The sequence below is a fragment of the Telmatherina bonti genome (genome assembly GCF_933228915.1).
Source record: "Telmatherina bonti genome assembly, chromosome: 5".
Taxonomy (NCBI): Eukaryota; Metazoa; Chordata; class Actinopteri; order Atheriniformes; family Telmatherinidae; genus Telmatherina; species Telmatherina bonti.
Genome location: NC_136623.1, coordinates 6,651,786 through 6,669,223, shown reverse-complemented (window position 1 = coordinate 6,669,223; position 17,438 = coordinate 6,651,786). Strand labels below are relative to the sequence as shown.

General features: G+C 47.7%; 2 protein-coding genes across 3 annotated transcripts; both read left to right on the top strand.

Annotated features, from left to right (window-relative positions):
* The first annotated feature begins 5,492 nt into the window (after positions 1-5,492).
* Positions 5,493-9,882, top strand: etsrp (ETS1-related protein). Of its 2 annotated transcripts, none has more exons than XM_079240634.1 (8): positions 5,493-5,628; positions 5,779-5,860; positions 6,527-6,604; positions 6,673-6,747; positions 7,468-7,614; positions 7,679-7,909; positions 7,986-8,104; positions 9,218-9,882. In XM_079240634.1, exons 2-8 carry the CDS (start codon positions 5,779-5,781, stop codon positions 9,491-9,493), a joined length of 1,008 nt encoding a protein of 335 aa, XP_079096760.1. In that variant the 5' UTR covers positions 5,493-5,628; the 3' UTR covers positions 9,494-9,882. The 2 variants fall into 2 exon arrangements, with proteins under 2 accessions (XP_079096760.1, XP_079096759.1); XM_079240633.1 differs by having other exon boundaries at positions 6,494-6,604.
* A 2,375-nt stretch (positions 9,883-12,257) lies between these two features.
* caspa (caspase a) lies at positions 12,258-13,440 on the top strand. The gene is made up of 2 exons (XM_079240839.1): positions 12,258-12,513; positions 13,289-13,440. Exons 1-2 carry the CDS (start codon positions 12,261-12,263, stop codon positions 13,312-13,314), a joined length of 279 nt encoding a protein of 92 aa, XP_079096965.1. The 5' UTR covers positions 12,258-12,260; the 3' UTR covers positions 13,315-13,440.
* The last annotated feature ends 3,998 nt before the right edge of the window (positions 13,441-17,438 follow it).

Here is a 17,438-nt window from a genome sequence, read left to right as displayed (position 1 = left end):
GTACAGAACCAGGTCTGGACTGTATTGAACCAGGTCTGGACTGTATGGAACCAGGTCTGGACTGTATGGAACCAGGTCTGGACTGTATGGAACCAGGTCTGGAATACAGTACCAGGTCTGGACTGCACAAAACCAGGTCTGGACTGCACAAAACCAGGTCTGGACTGTACAGAACCAGGTCTGGACTGTACAGAACCAGGTCTGGACTGTATGGAACCATGTCTGGACTGTACAGAACCAGGTCTGGACTGTATGGAACCAGGTCTGGACTGTATGGAACCATGTCTGGACTGTATGGAACCAGGTCTGTACTGTATGGAACCAGGTCTGGACTATACGGAACCAGGTCTGGACTGAATGGAACCCGGTCTGTACAGAACCAGGTCTGGACTGTATGGAACCAGGTCTGGACTGTATTGAACCATGTCTGGACTGTATGGAACCAGGTCTGGACTGTATGGAACCATGTCTGGACTGTATGGAACCAGGTCTGTACTGTATGGAACCAGGTCTGGACTGTATGGAACCCGGTCTGGACTGTATGGAACCAGGTCTGGACTGTACGGAACCATGTCTGGACTGTATGGAACCAGGTCTGGACTGTATGGAACCATGTCTGGACTGTATGGAACCAGGTCTGGACTATATGGAACCAGGTCTGGACTGTATGGAACCCGGTCTGGACTGTATGGAACCAGGTCTGGACTGTACGGAACCAGGTCTGGACTGTATAGAACCAGGTCTGGACTGTACGGAACCATGTCTGGACTGTATGGAACCAGGTCTGGACTGTACAGAACTAGGTCTGGACTGTATGGAACCAGGTCTGGACTGTATGGAACCCGGTCTGGACTGTATGGAACCAGGTCTGGACTGTACAGAACCAGGTCTGGACTGTACAGAACTAGGTCTGGACTGTATGGAACCAGGTCTGGACTGTATGGAACCATGTCTGGACTGTATGGAACCAGGTCTGGACTATATGGAACCAGGTCTGGACTGTATGGAACCCGGTCTGGACTGTATGGAACCAGGTCTGGACTGTACGGAACCAGGTCTGGACTGTATAGAACCAGGTCTGGACTGTACGGAACCATGTCTGGACTGTATGGAACCAGGTCTGGACTGTACAGAACTAGGTCTGGACTGTATGGAACCAGGTCTGGACTGTATGGAACCCGGTCTGGACTGTATGGAACCCGGTCTGGACTGTATGGAACCATGTCTGGACTGTACAGAACCAGGTCTGGACTGTATGGAACCAGGTCTGGACTGTACGGAACCAGGTCTGGACTGTATGGAACCAGGTCTGGACTGTATGGAACCAGGTCTGGACTATATGGAACCAGGTCTGGACTGTTTGGAACCAGGTCTGGACTGTTTGGAACCAGGTCTGGACTGTATGGAACCAGGTCTGGACTGTACAGAACCAGGTCTGGACTGTATGGAACCAGGTCTGGACTGTATGGAACCAGGTCTGGACTGTACAGAACCAGGTCTGGACTGTATGGAACCCGGTCTGGACTGTATGGAACCAGGTCTGGACTGTATGGAACCAGGTCTGGACTGTATGGAACCAGGTCTGGACTATATGGAACCAGGTCTGGACTGTACGGAACCAGGTCTGGACTGTACGGAACCAGGTCTGGACTGTATAGAACCAGGTCTGGACTGTACGGAACCAGGTCTGGACTATATGGAACCAGGTCTGGACTGTTTGGAACCAGGTCTGGACTGTTTGGAACCAGGTCTGGACTGTATGGAACCAGGTCTGGACTGTACAGAACCAGGTCTGGACTGTATGGAACCAGGTCTGGACTGTATGGAACCAGGTCTGGACTGTACAGAACCAGGTCTGGACTGTATGGAACCCGGTCTGGACTGTATGGAACCAGGTCTGGACTGTATGGAACCAGGTCTGGACTGTATGGAACCAGGTCTGGACTATATGGAACCAGGTCTGGACTGTACGGAACCAGGTCTGGACTGTATAGAACCAGGTCTGGACTGTACGGAACCATGTCTGGACTGTATGGAACCAGGTCTGGACTGTACAGAACCAGGTCTGGACTGTATGGAACCAGGTCTGGACTGTATGGAACCAGGTCTGGACTGTATGGAACCATGTCTGGACTGTACAGAACCAGGTCTGGACTGTATGGAACCAGGTCTGGACTGTACGGAACCAGGTCTGGACTGTATGGAACCAGGTCTGGACTGTATGGAACCAGGTCTGGACTGTACGGAACCAGGTCTGGACTGTTTGGAACCAGGTCTGGACTGTTTGGAACCAGGTCTGGACTGTACAGAACCAGGTCTGGACTGTATGGAACCAGGTCTGGACTGTATGGAACCAGGTCTGGACTGTACAGAACCAGGTCTGGACTGTTTGGAACCAGGTCTGGACTGTATGGAACCAGGTCTGGACTGTACGGAACCAGGTCTGGACTGTTTGGAACCAGGTCTGGACTGTTTGGAACCAGGTCTGGACTGTATGGAACCAGGTCTGGACTGTTTGGAACCAGGTCTGGACTGTTTGGAACCAGGTCTGGACTGTATGGAACCAGGTCTGGACTGTTTGGAACCAGGTCTGGACTGTACGGAACCAGGTCTGGACTGTTTGGAACCAGGTCTGGACTGTTTGGAACCAGTTCTGGACTGTATGGAACCAGGTCTGGACTGTATGGAACCAGGTCTGGACTGTATGGAACCAGGTCTGGACTGAGGAGGATCCGCGGAACAGGTTTTTTCTCCTCCTGCGTCACAGTTTGTTTAAATGTTAAAAGTTGTTTTTTCACTTGAACTTTTTGTGTTTTTATAATTTGTTTTTAGTTTTTTTGTTTTTGACGCAGAATTTTCTGGTCTCCGTGACAGCAGCGTGGAAACGCCCCGCGTGGCCCCGCGTGCCGCAGAGGAATCGTTGTGTTGTGTAACTTCATCCCGGTTGTGTCCCTGTCTCCAGGTTGTGTCTGGGGGGGGGGGGGGGTTTGGGGGGGGGGGGTTTCTCCCAATCACGACTCCTGTCTGCGCGCACGACCTCACCACGCTGCACTTTTCCAGATGGGGTCGGCCTGTCAGTGTGTGAGCGCGCGCGCGCGCGCGTGGCAGAGATGTTTGTTTCCACAGGGCTCCTTATCTCCTGCAGCCACTCGCGCCGTGATTTCAGCCTCTCTTCAGACCACTCGCGTGTTTTTACGGACCATTGTTTGGTGGAGTGGCTTCTAAAGACCCCAGATTTTCCTTTCTTCTCCTCTTCCTCCTCTTCCTCATTAAGGAGCTGGCTGCTCCGCCTCCACCCAGCCAGACGACATTCCCTCCCAACAAGCAGCAGAACATTCTGCTTCAGTCGTTCCGAAGTTTTTATTTAAAGCAAAGAAAAGATGATTTCTGCTGTTTTTATAGTTCAATTATAACAAAGTGATTTAAATGTTTTTATTATTTAACAGTTCTGAGAGTTTTTAATGATTTATTTATTGTCAAAGTAAAACTTTACATCTTCAGATGTTTGTGTTTAATAATAATTAAATAATATTTAGAATAAAATCTTTCGTTCAAGTTTTTCATCATAAAAAATAACATGACCTGAATTCTTATTTATTATAGATGTTTTCTGTTTATGGCGTTTTGGTCTTTGCAGTGTGTGTGTGTGTGTGTGTGTAAAACGATGAGGTGAAAGTCAAACAGGGATGTGATGCAGCTGAAAGGAAATCAGACAGATTTATACGTTTGCATGAAACAAACTTCTTTAAACTGAACTAAACTGAAGGAAAATAAAGTTTCATCAGATAAGAATAAAAACTTGATGTTTTTATTCCTCAGAAGGAAGAATTCCCTCCAGGTTGGAACCATTTTATGTTTTCATGATGAATTTATTTGTAATCTGTAATCAGATGATTATCATCACATTTCCATCAGCAGGAAAATAAACATCCATCTTCATATAAAACTGATCTATAATTCAGATTTTCCATCATTTCAAATGAATAATTAGTTGTTGGGCTGTAATTGATTTTAAAATTAGACTTTAAAACGATCAAATATTAATTTCACCATGTAATTTATTTACTTTGTGCTTTAAAATAAATCTAATAATTAAATTAAATTTTATTTAGTTTCTGAAATAAAACTATAAATCTGAAACTCATCACGGGGAGAAGCAGAAAGATTCCCAGTTTAAAGTCTGGAGTCCATGAATGAAAGTTTGGTCGGGTGGGGGGATCGTGACGTCACGGTGGGTTAACCAAACCTCGGCGCGGCGGGTCACGACGCACGCGCCCCGCCCACCGCTGCGCTGCGCTTATAACGGGACCTGCAGGCCGGGGGTCTGAGCTCCCTGAACGGAGACCCGGTCCGGAACGTCCTGATAAGAAGGTCTGAGGAGGAGCAGCAGGTTCCGGATCCAGGAGACAGAAAGAGGAGCAGCAGGTTCCGGATCCAGGAGACAGAAAGAGGAGCAGCAGGTTCCGGATCCAGGAGACAGAAAGAGGAGCAGCAGGTTCTGGATCCAGGAGACAGAAAGAGGAGCAGCAGGTTCCGGATCCAGGAGACAGAAAGAGGAGCAGCAGGTTCCGGATCCAGGAGACAGAAAGAGGAGCAGCAGGTTCTGGATCCAGGAGACAGAAGGAGGAGCAGCAGGTTCCGGATCCAGGAGACAGAAAGAGGAGCAGCAGGTTCCGGATCCAGGAGACAGAAAGAGGAGCAGCAGGTTCCGGATCCAGGAGACAGAAAGAGGAGCAGCAGGTTCTGGATCCAGGAGACAGAAAGAGGAGCAGCAGGTTCCGGATCCAGGAGACAGAAAGAGGAGCAGCAGGTTCCGGATCCAGGAGACAGAAAGAGGAGCAGCAGGTTCTGGATCCAGGAGACAGAAGGAGGAGCAGCAGGTTCCGGATCCAGGAGACAGAAAGAGGAGCAGCAGGTTCCGGATCCAGGAGACAGAAAGAGGAGCAGCAGGTTCCGGATCCAGGAGACAGAAAGAGGAGCAGCAGGTTCCGGATCCAGGAGACAGAAAGAGGAGCAGCAGGTTCCGGATCCAGGAGACAGAAGGAGGAGCAGCAGGTTCCGGATCCAGGAGACAGAAGGAGGAGCAGCAGGTTCTGGATCCAGGAGACAGAAGGAGGAGCAGCAGGTTCTGGATCCAGGAGACAGAAGGAGGAGCAGCAGGTTCTGGATCCAGGAGACAGAAGGAGGAGCAGCAGGTTCTGGATCCAGGAGACAGAAGGAGGAGCAGCAGGTTCTGGATCCAGGAGACAGAAGGAGGAGCAGCAGGTTCTGGATCCAGGAGACAGAAGGAGGAGCAGCAGGTTCTGGATCCAGGAGGCAGAAGGAGGAGCAGCAGGTTCCGGATCCAGGAGACAGAAGGAGGAGCAGCAGGTTCTGGATCCAGGAGACAGAAGGAGGAGCAGCAGGTTCTGGATCCAGGAGACAGAAAGAGGAGCAGCAGGTTCTGGATCCAGGAGACAGAAAGAGGAGCAGCAGGTTCCGGATCCAGGAGACAGAAGGAGGAGCAGCAGGTTCTGGATCCAGGAGACAGAAGGAGGAGCAGCAGGTTCTGGATCCAGGAGACAGAAAGAGGAGCAGCAGGTTCTGGATCCAGGAGACAGAAGGAGGAGCAGCGAGTCGCGCGCAAAGGTTCGAGTCCTCTTTTATCTTTTCAGAGTTTCTTTCCTAAAAGCGCGACAGCAGCTTGGCTCACGCGCACATCTGCCAGCCTGCTGACGCGTTTGAAGCTTCTGACGTGAGTGTGAGTGGAAAGTTGTCGTGATGTGACTCTGTGGACAGATGGAGATCTGCCACGCCGGGTTCCACACCGAGGACTTCAGGACGCAGGAGGTGCCAGCTGGGTTCGACTTCTCCTCTTATGGTGAGTTCACGACTCGGTCCGGGGCGCGGGGGCCTCGGACAGACATGGGGGGGGGGGCTGAAGGACAGAGGAAACTGGCAGAATCCCGGCGGGGTGTGTGAGGAGGGGGTGAGGAGGGGGGAGGAACTGGGTGGTCGGGTTAAAGACACACTCCCCTCTCTGGCTTCCCTAATCCTTTCCTCCAGACTTCCTGCTCCAACAGATTTAGAGCCCCCCCCCTCCATCACTCTGCTGTCACCCTCCCTCCCTGTTTCCTCCTGCTCTTCCTCCCCCTCCCTCCCCCTCCCTCCCGTTTCCTCACAGCTCCATCCATCCCTGCAGGAATGTGAGCTTCAGCCGTAAACAAGATGTTTTCCATGTTTCTGAGCTGAACTTTCCTGACCTGCATCTCTGCACCAGACATGCTTTCTGTTGACAGGCTGTTGTCATGGAAACGCCTTTCCCTATAACACCTAAACACACCACAACTCCACCTTCTCCTTGCCTGAAATGAAGAATATTTCATGTTTCTGAGCTGACGTGAGGCGGAACACGCTCAGACTGCTGGCTTTGGACCTTAACAAGCATGAGCTGATCTTCCTCCTTCACCTTCATCATCTGACTCCATCTGTCTGCGTTATGTTTAACCTCCAGACTACCCTGGTGAAGACCTGTCTTTTCTGTTAGACAGTAAAGCACCTGGACAGCAGCAGTACGGGGCGGAGAGCAGCTACCCCAAAGCTGGCCATCCTTACCACAGTAAAGGTAAAACTCTGCTGTTTCCTGGAAGCTGCTGAGAAGCCTCCTCTCACTTCCTCCCGTTTCCTCCTCAGGGAGCAGCAGCGATGCAGGTCTCTTCAACCTCGACTCCTACCAGGAGTTCAACTGGTGGTCTTCCTATCCCCACGGTGAGCCCCCCCCCCCCCCCCCCCCCCCCTCCCAGATTCATGTCCTTGGAGAATAAAAAGCAGTCTGCTGAGTAAACGGCAGGAAAAGAGACGGATGTGACGTTTCTGTCCCGCCTGACGACATTCATCTCCATCAGAAGCAACATGATGTCGAAACATTCAGATTGGCTCTAAAACTCTTGTTCAGCCTGGTTTCTGCTACCTCAGGTCCAAACCTGAGTTCCCAGTTTTTACTTGTTTTGCTGCATCTTATGATGGTTAATGTGGAACAATGTGGATGAAACCTCCATCATGCTGCTGTGTGTTTCTATTGTTCTTATAGAGACTGTTGTTGTAAATAACACCAGCCTGCGGGGACAACAGGTCCAAGTTAGTCTTCAGTAATATGCAGAGGTGTAGAAAGTAGAAGTCCTGTCCAGCAGCTCTCTCCAACCAGTCACTGAAGCAGGTGACTGGAACCGGCTCAGCTCCACTGCAGGTCGACGATCCTGTTGGTGAAAAGTCCGGTTCTAAGGCCATCGGTAGAGCCTAAAACATGGCAGCACTTCTTCTTTAGTTTTACTTCTACTTTATGCACCTCTGGTAATATGCTGTACTGAAATACATAAAAAGTCCAGTTTTTCAGTGGCAGTGGTTCATTTTCAGGCCTGGGTGGGAGCGGTGGGGGTCCAACAGGTCGAAGATCCACTTTGTGTCATTTCCTTCCTTTTTATCCCACAGACGGACTCACAGACCAGTCACTAACTGGTTACCAGGACAGCTCTCAGACCTACCAGAACCTGGCTCCCCAGAGCGGACAGTTCAGTCCAGGCATGGAGGGCAGCCACAGCCCCTTCCTCGCTGCAGGGGCACCGAACCGGCTGCAGAGTAAGTCCAGACCCAGACTCAGCTCCTCCCTGCAGCTCAGCTCTGACTGCTGTTTGTGTTCCAGATGAAGCAGATCAGAACTTCTACAAGTCAGACGGACAGAGACAGTCCTTCTGGTCTGATTACGCCTCTCCCAGCTTCACTGCCCCCCCACCACACCCAGCTCCAGCCTCCTGCCCAACACACCACCTGCAGTCCTCAGAGCAGTACTGCCCCCGTGTGGCCAAGAGGAAAAACACACACACCCAGAGGCCGGAGCGGGAAGGCCAGATGCCGGGGATGTCCACCTATCCAGGTACAAACAAGTTCAGTCTTTTAGATTAATACAAACTTCTGCAGCAAAACTAACCAACATATTTTATATGATTCAGGTTCTGGTCCGATCCAGTTGTGGCAGTTTCTACTGGAGCTTCTTCTGGACTCTGCCTGCAGCACCTTCATCTCCTGGACTGGAGACGGCTGGGAGTTCAAGATGTCCGACCCCACAGAGGTACGAAAGCAGCAAGAAAAGCTCCTGCAGCACAAACCATGGCAGAGAACTGGGAACCAGTACGGCCCAGTTCCTGTAGATGTGGTGGAAAAATAAACAGGAGACGTTTGAGAAGGAAGTTTTTAGTTTTTCACATCTTCACCGTCTCCAGTTCTGCCCCAGAAAACATCCAATAATCAACATTTCTCTCTAAACTTCTTCAAACATGGCTGGTGTGACGGTTTATGATGTAAAGGTAATAAAACGCACCGTGTCCAACATGGCGATGAACTCTGACCTCCGTCTCTCCGCCGTTGCTGTAAAACTACTGAACTAAAAGCAGCTCCTTCTGGGACGTTACATTAAATTCATCTGCTGCTGAACTTTCCAGTCCAACATCCTCATGTCTGGATGTTTAAACAACACGGCGCGCTGCAGCATCTTCTGCAGATGTTCAGGCTGAGAGACGTGGAAACAAAACCTCCAGATGTTTAAGAAATAATGTACTAATTATTACATCAACTGTAAAAGTTGTATTTTTATCCACAGAAATCTGTTTTCTAACGTAGTGTTTTTCAACCACTGTGCCGTGAGAGATCATCAGGTCTGCCATGAAAAATGATCCAATTTCACAGAATTAGGCTAAAAAGGCGCTCTGTTCCATCCAAACAGAGCCGGGCCTGTGAAAGATCTTAAAATTCCTTTTTCTTTTGGTTATCTGATTAAATTTATATTATTTATAGAGGCTTTTTTTAAAAAAACCAAAAAACCAAAAGATGATTGGTTTGTGGTGTTCCCTGTGGTTTGGTGAGTGAAAAGGCTTGGCTTGAAAAACAGTTTTCTGACGCCGATCCTGGACTGATTGTCACCGCTACATTTACTTCACTAACTAGAAAAACTTCCCAAACCAGTCGTTTTGTCTGCGTTTACCTTCCAACAGCTGCTGTTTCCTGCTCTTTACTGTTTGAAGAGCCGCTGCAGGCGGATGGTGGCGACACGCTGGATGAATCCGGCTTCTGATCTGGAACATAGATGTAGATCAGCGTAGAAACGCAGTTTTGTGCAGCTGCATGGTTTCCAGCCTGTGACTGGTCCGTCTCCACTGCAGGTTTAACTTTCTGCTGGTCCCTGCAGGTGGCCAAGCGTTGGGGTCAGTGCAAGAACAAGCCGAAGATGAACTACGAGAAGCTGAGCCGCGGCCTGCGCTACTACTACCACAAGAACATCATCCACAAGACGGCGGGCAAACGCTACGTCTACCGCTTCGTCTGCGACATGCAGGGCATGCTGGGAAAGACGGCGCAGGAGGTGCTGAGCAGCCTCAACGTCCTGCCCACCAACACCGAGTCGTGGCGGTGCTCCGGCGTGGCCGCCTCACAACATGGCGGCGAAACATGGCCGCCGCAGTAGGGAGGCGGTCTGGATGGCTGGAACTGCAGACCCTGAAGGACCAGAGAGCCTGCGGCCGTTCCTGACAGACACTAAGGTTACTTCTCCTGAATAATAGATGCAAGTTAAGTTGTCTTTTTAAGCTCAGGGTTCCGAGTGCAGCGAAGCAAAAACCAGCCGGAGGCGTTTTAAGCACCAGTCAGATCCGGTTTACAGCATCTGGAGCCGTTTCTCACTCGATGGGTGTAAATAATGTGGATATGAACCTCCTTGGAGAGTTTTGTGCATTTATGTGATTATTTTTTATACAAAACTCAGGTCTACCTCCATAACTTCTGAGAACGACAAGGCAGTGGCGTCCAGGCGTCAGAAGGCTTTATGATGTATAAATAAACTGTATATAAACTCCAGCTGTGTGTTTTTCCTGCTTCAGACGACTGAAACATCTGAAACATGTCAATTCACAACGATGTAAGGTTGTCTTTTCACATAAAACTTCACATTTAGCTCAATCTGAACATGTTCAGCAGATAAACACAAGGGATTTTATTGAGCTGAATTTTTAATTCAATTCAATTCAGCCTTATTAGTATAGCGCCACTTCACAACCATGTTGTCTCAGGACACTTTACAGACACATCATTTCAAGCCAGTTCATACATATCCTATAATAGACACCAACTGATTGCATCGAGTCATGACTTGGATCCAATTTAAGTGAAACCAGAAACAAACGCTGCATGTTTTGCTTCAGATGCAACCTGATCGAACGGGATCGCTCCACAGAATCTCCTAAATAAAGAAATGATCTAGTATTCATCATTTCCAGGAAATCCTGATTCTGTCAGTTTAGTCCAGTAGCTTTAACTTCTACAGAAATGAAACATTCGATGAGGCGGCCGTCTGGAAACACGGGCTGAAGAAACAGGATCCTCTCCAGTTCGTTGTTTAATACATATACATATATATATATATATATATATATATATATATATATATATATATATATATATATATATATATATATATATATGTATGTATATATATATATATATTGGGGGCGGGAAAATTGAATCGTAAAATCAAAAAATCAGGATTTCTTTTTGCTTCACAATTTTAAAATAAATTTTTTGTTAAAAATATCGATTTTTTTTTCAAATAAATAAAAATAATCCATTCTATTTTTATTGTTTTTATTGATCTTTTTACTTGTCTTCCACCAGAATGATGGTCTGGCTTATTGTGTTGTTTTCTTTCCTGATTGAATTCAAGAAAAAAATGACGCGCAAAAAAAAAGTTTGATAAATTCATTATACATATATATATATTCTATTCTATTCTATTCTATTCTATTCTATTCTATTCTATTCTATTCTACAGTCATTTAGACACTTTTATCCAAAGCAACTTACATATGAGTGAGAACAACACAAGCACAACATCAGACAGTAGAGGACATGGTAGGAAGGTGCTGGTGGACTGTCCAGTTGGATGTAGGTCCTTCCATGAAGTGCTTCAGGCTTTTGTTTTTTTTTTTGTTTTGTTTTTTTTGTTTGTTTGTTTACTCCCTTCCCACCCCATAATACCACCTATGTTATAATACAATGAATTAATACCATAAAGTTTGTTGCCAAGAACTGGGCTAAGTTCTCCAACTTTCCAACAAATATATCTAAACTAAGTGTTGAAGTTCTCCTTGAAGAGCTGAGTCTTCAGCTGGATCTTCAGTAGGCAGGGACTCTGCAGAGCAGACAGAGTTTGGGAGATCATTCCACCATCGTGGCACAACAGAGGAAAAGAGTCTGGCTGGTGATTTAGTCCCACATATTGATGGTGTAGGTCTGGATTAGGGAGTGAAGGTAGACGGGAGCCGTTTGAGTTATTGTTTTGTAAGCCAGAAGCAAAGCTTTAAATTTGATGCGTGCTGCGACCGGAAGCCAGCGAAGAGCGATTAGCAGTGGAGTGACATGAGCTTGTTTGGGTTGGTTGAAAACCAGACGTGCTGCTGGTTCTGGATCATCTGCAGAGGTTTAACCAGCACACAGGCAGACCTGCCAGTAGGGAACTGCAGTAATTGATGCGTGAGATGACCAGAGTCTGAACCAACAACTGAGTCGTGTGTTCTGTCAGGTACAGTCTGATTCTCTTGATGTTGTAGAGAGCATATCGACAGGTACGGGCAACTGAGGCAACATGGAGGTCAACTGGTCATCCACCATGACACCAAGATTCCGGGCAGCAGACGTAGGAACAAGTCTGACAGAGTCAAGCCTCACACTTAATTGCAGCTATATATATATATATATATATATATATATATATATATATATATATATATACATATATATATATATATATATATATATAGAGAGAGAGAGAGAGAGAGAGAGAGAGATAGATAGATAGATAAAGAGCACGCAGGCAGACCCAGATAAAGTCGGCAAAAACTATATATGTTTATTTATATATATATATATATATATATATATATATATATATATATATATATATAATTATTATTATATATGTATATTTAATTTATGATTTTATGATTTTTGCTGTTTGATGCTGCCAAACATTGTTTTCTTGTGTAATGCTTTTAGTATTTTATATAAAGCTGTTTTAATTTTTTTTGTCCATTTAATTCAAATAAACTTGACTTGCGTATGCAAATGAGACGATTACGTCATCCAGCGACTTTCTGGACAGCCAATAGCAGCTTTCCTTACTGAGACGCCGCCAGCAGCGTGAAGACTTTCGCTTCCAGCTGCTGGCAGATGAAGGAACGATGTCTTCCATGAAAATAAAGGTGGACCTCCTGAACACCCTGGAGTCCCTCCCGGAGGACACATTCCAGCTGTTCTGTCACGAGCTCGTGCACCGCGAAGGGAAGCCGCGCGTGCGTCGCTGCAGAGTGGAGGGGAAGTGCCGCCTGGACATCGTGGACGTGTTGGTGTCCACCTTCACGGAGGCCGGGGCGGTGAATGTGGCCGTGGAGACCCTGCAGGAGATCGGCTGCAACCAGGAGGCGAAGCAACTCGGTAAAAACTTGCTTATAGTAACTACGGTACGCCGGATGGGACACAACGTCCACACCAGTCCAGCTTTAATGTTCATCCATCCCTCCAGGATTTTGTTTCTTGTAAAGTTAAGCTGGTTTTATATTTCATTTCACCTGAAATGTGTTTTAAACAGAACATATTCTACCAGGTATTTTAATTTCATTTTCTTTATTGAAATAAAGAACGGGGCCAGGGGTCCTCGGCTGGATTAAACTCTACCACCCCACCAAGTGTCACATAAAGGACAGACTCATTCTAACAGATGTTCAGCTGACCTGAACCTGGAGAAGCATCAGATGTCCCGGTGCAAGTGAATGCACCGTAAAGTATAGCCTACTTGTTGCACCTCGACACCATAACCTGGATCTCCATGGATCCCGTAGATCAGTATAAAACATGAATAAAAAAATCCGGCCATTTATCAGGAGGAGGTGCTTTAGCACCAGGCTACGTTCAGGTCGGGCTCGTGTCTTTCTGACTGATTTATGTGTCACTTTAGTGATTTAGGTTTGAGTCACAGACGTGACAAATGAACTTGAACAGACTCTAATCCAGCTTCTTTTGACTCCCGGCATGTTGACGTTTATCTGTGAAGCACAAAACGTTTCAGTTAGATTCTCATAAATGTTAAAAACTAAATGAATGGTTCAAAGAAAGCATTAAAGTAGTAAAATGCAGCAAAAAACAGCTAAATGAATAAAATCCTGACTAAATAAGCTGCAGGATCCATGTTTGTGTTTCTGCTGTTTTCCAGCTGAAGAGGCCAGAAGAGGCTCGTAGTCCCGGAGAAGAGGCCCGTAGTCCCGGAGAAGAGGCCCGTAGTCCCGGAGAAGAGGCTCGTAGTCCCGGAGAAGAGGCTCGTAGTCCCGGAGAAGAGGCTCGTAGTCCCGGAGAAGAGGCCCGTAGTCCCGGAGAAGAGGTCCGTAGTCCCGGAGAAGAGGCCCGTAGTCCCGGAGAAGAGGCCCGTAGTCCCGGAGAAGAGGCCCGTAGTCCCGGAGAAGAGGCTCGTAGTCCCGGAGAAGAGGCTCGTAGTCCCGGAGAAGAGGCTCGTAGTCCCGGAGAAGAGGTCCGTAGTCCCGGAGAAGAGGCCCGTAGTCCCGGAGAAGAGGCCCGTAGTCCCGGAGAAGAGGCCCGTAGTCCCGGAGAAGAGGCCCGTAGTCCCGGAGAAGAGGCCCGTAGTCCCGGAGAAGAGGTCCGTAGTCCCGGAGAAGAGGCCCGTAGTCCCGGAGAAGAGGCCCGTAGTCCCGGAGAAGAGGTCCGTAGTCCCGGAGAAGAGGCCCGTAGTCCCGGAGAAGAGGCTCGTAGTCCCGGAGAAGAGGCCCGTAGTCCCGGAGAAGAGGTCCGTAGTCCCGGAGAAGAGGCTCGTAGTCCCGGAGAAGAGGCCCGTAGTCCCGGAGAAGAGGTCCGTAGTCCCGGAGAAGAGGCTCGTAGTCCCGGAGAAGAGGCCCGTAGTCCCGGAGAAGAGGTCCGTAGTCCCGGAGAAGAGGTCCGTAGTCCCGGAGAAGAGGTCCGTAGTCCCGGAGAAGAGGCCCGTAGTCCCGGAGAAGAGGTCCGTAGTCCCGGAGAAGAGGCCCGTAGTCCCGGAGAAGAGGTCCGTAGTCCCGGAGAAGAGGCCCGTAGTCCCGGAGAAGAGGCCCGTAGTCCCGGAGAAGAGGCCCGTAGTCCCGGAGAAGAGGCTCGTAGTCCCGGAGAAGAGGCCCGTAGTCCCGGAGAAGAGGTCCGTAGTCCCGGGGTTTTCCTCCCGTTGAGCTGGCAGACATGCACCGGTGGAACATCCAGAAAGCTGCAGAAGCAACGTTGGGAAGTCAGGAGGACCAAAATTCCTCCACCATCGCCCAGAAAAGCTTCTAGAAGCTGCTGCTGATGGCGAGGACGACGTTTTCATTCCAGTATTTCAGTTTAATCGACCGAGATCTCCCTGTTTTTATCTGACTTTGCCGCTGTGTGAGAACCAGATGGTCGTTTCCTTCTTCCTTTTTTATTTACCGACATCTGGATGAATTACAGCGCCGTTCCTGCATTCGTCCTGCAGGTACAGACCATGGAAACTTTTCTGGCTTTTACTGAAGAAGTTTAAAAAAAGCAAACATGTTTACAGTTTATAAAAAATGAATATTTTATCAACAGCTTCAAAGAGATGAAAGAAATAAAGATGGGAAAGTAAAAGTCGAGGTTTCCAGTGTTTCTGTACATACATGTGTGGAGCTGACCTCTGTCAACGTGACCTTCGTTCTCCGGCCGGTTGCATCATCGCCGGGCAGCTTCCAGTCGCAGGTTGTGTGTTTTTATTGTCCCCTGCAGTTGTTTTGTTCCCCCTCGTGCACATCGTGTCCGCTGCCTGCGTGCAGCCGTGCAGCTGCAGAAAAGCTCTCGTCTGCACACGCTGGGCTGCAGACGTCTGAAACGCCATGTGATCCTAAATAACTTTCATTTCTTACTAATTCTGAACGTGTGACGCAGAATGTTTCATGTCTGTAAATGCAGGAGGCAGGTTTCCATTCAGGCTGCTGAGGAGATGATCTGTTTAAAAGGACGTGAAGCAGCAGATTCATGAGTCGGCATGAAGTCCAAGACTGACGGAAGCTTCGTCTCCTGGCGGGTCGCTTCTCTTTCTGGAAGAGTCTGATTCACCGGCAGCAGTTTTCTTTCCTGGAAACCTGTTCGGCTGACCTGCAGCACATTGAGGAAATGCCTCCTTAATGAAAACATGGAGGACCCACTCGGCCAGGTCAGGGTGTAAAACCTTTACCGAGACTCTTTATAAACACTTTATATACAGTTTTCTAATGCATCCAGGAATCCTCTGATCTGAGTCGACAAAACGGAACTGAGGGTGGGTGTGGGTGGAGGTCCTGCGGCGGTGGTAGGGGGAGGAGGCAGGAAAATATCTGGTCACGGCAGGAAATCTGGCTGGAAAACATCATTAGTCACCTTTACAACCACGTACCAGCTGATCCGACCTCTGTGGAAAGATCTGCATCACAGCCACAACCTGCCGTGTTGTCCTGGAACAGGATGGTAGATTTTAGTAAAAACTGAGTGTTTATGTAGAATATCTTTCACACGGTAGTTTTTTACCGTGAACGACTTCAGCACAACATTTGTAACATGAACGTCTGCAAAGCGTGGTGCTGCTTCCCAGCTGGAATATTCTTGTACAAAATGCATAAAATGATGCATAACTGCATAGCACTGACCAGCGCTTACTCATATTCATATAAGTCCAAGTCTGATGGGTAGTTTCATGTGCAGCATCACATGACTTCTGGATGAAAACCATGTTTACTCGTCTGTTTTTACTGCCTCTTCGTTTTGTCCTGCAGTTATAAAGCTGTAAGTAGAAGACGACATGTCTTAAACAGTGTAATCATGCAGAATAAACACTTTGTGTGTTTCTGAATTTTCCCCATTTTGCTTCCTGTCATGTTTCTCAAAGGTTGTTTTCTTCCCTTCTGCTCACCAATGCTTGGGTTTTTGGCAGCTGTACATGTTTTGGCATGAATGAGACCTTGTTAGGATTTGTGAGGAAGCAGCAGCTCCTTGACTGACCTTGACTGAAGCTTCAGAAGAGTTTCCTCTGCTGGGGAGTTCTCCTCAGCTACCTCACTTTTTTATACAGTTGCAGATAAACAGGAAATGGGTGCAGAAATTCATTAGAATATGTTCTTAAAGGCAGTATATGTCAAATTTCAAGGCGATGAGCAATACAATGCGCAAAACCACAAACCTGCAACCTCCACAAAGCACCACAGGGTGGCAGTAATGAGCAATATTCCCCACATGCAATGTTGGCAAGTTTTGTCTTACAAAGGTATACTAATACAGAAGAAGTATTCCTTTTATATTATTACTTAATTCAAGAGATTTTATTTTTAAGAAATTATTTTTGTTCTTGTAAACTTGTGAAAGAATATTTGAAATGTGTTGGGTAACTATTTTCTGTTCCCAGATGGGGAATCTCCTGACGCCTGTCGAGGGAAGAGACAATTCTAAACTGAATGTTCGTTCAGCTCATCTGCTGGCTCGTTTGAAAGCTCGTGCCTTCTCACTGATCTGATCTGTTCCTCAGTCTGGTGGTCCTCGCCTGGAGGCTTCTGAAGAGCCTGCTGGGGTTCAACAGGGCAAACAGCTGGTTGCAACCTGCATTAGGCCTAATTTAGGTCTGGGTTCAATGACAACCCTACAGAACACGTGATCAAACATTCATTCGCGTATCTTTGCACTTTGAACCGTTCTGCAGCTGAGCTGCAATCATTTATTTACAGCGTAAGTTACTGTTCTGTTCAGTAACAGGTCTTATCTGTGTCCATAAAACGCTTAAAGCAGGGATGCCCCAGTCCGGTCCTCCTGATCTCCTGCAGCGTTTACATTCACATCACGTTTAGATTTGTAGATTTGCTTGGAAAGTCTCCTTTGTTTGGGGGTAATGTGAATACACAGATTCAGTCCGCCTGTAAAACGGAGGTTTCGGTCCATTTCAAGCGGACAAGATACAGGAAGCAGATTACAAAACAAAGTCAATTGTGGGTTCAGTGCAACCACTAGGATCTGATCTGCCCAGACCACTACGATCTAAAATACCCAGACCACTAGGATCTGATCTGCCCAGACCACTACGATCTAAAATACCCAGACCACTAGGATCTGATCTGCCCAGACCACTACGATCTAAAATACCCAGACCACTAGGATCTGATCTGCCCAGACCACTACGATCTAAAATACCCAGACCACTAGGATCTGATCTGCCCAGACCACTACGATCTAAAATACCCAGACCACTAGGATCTGATCTGCCCAGACCACTACGATCTAAAATACCCAGACCACTAGGATCTGATCTGCCCAGACCACTACGATCTAAAATACCCAGACCACTAGGATCTGATCTGCCCAGACCACTA

Excerpts from the sequence above, each read along its gene's own strand:
- caspa (XM_079240839.1), top strand. The coding sequence starts at position 12,261 with ATGTCTTCCATGAAAATAAAGGTGGACCTCCTGAACACCCTGGAGTCC. Across the intron at positions 12,514-13,288 it reads CCAGGAGGCGAAGCAACTCG|CTGAAGAGGCCAGAAGAGGC; the intron begins GTAAAAACTTGC and ends GCTGTTTTCCAG.
- etsrp (XM_079240633.1), top strand. The coding sequence starts at position 5,779 with ATGGAGATCTGCCACGCCGGGTTCCACACCGAGGACTTCAGGACGCAG. Across the intron at positions 7,615-7,678 it reads GGCACCGAACCGGCTGCAGA|ATGAAGCAGATCAGAACTTC; the intron begins GTAAGTCCAGAC and ends TTTGTGTTCCAG. Across the intron at positions 8,105-9,217 it reads AGATGTCCGACCCCACAGAG|GTGGCCAAGCGTTGGGGTCA; the intron begins GTACGAAAGCAG and ends TGGTCCCTGCAG.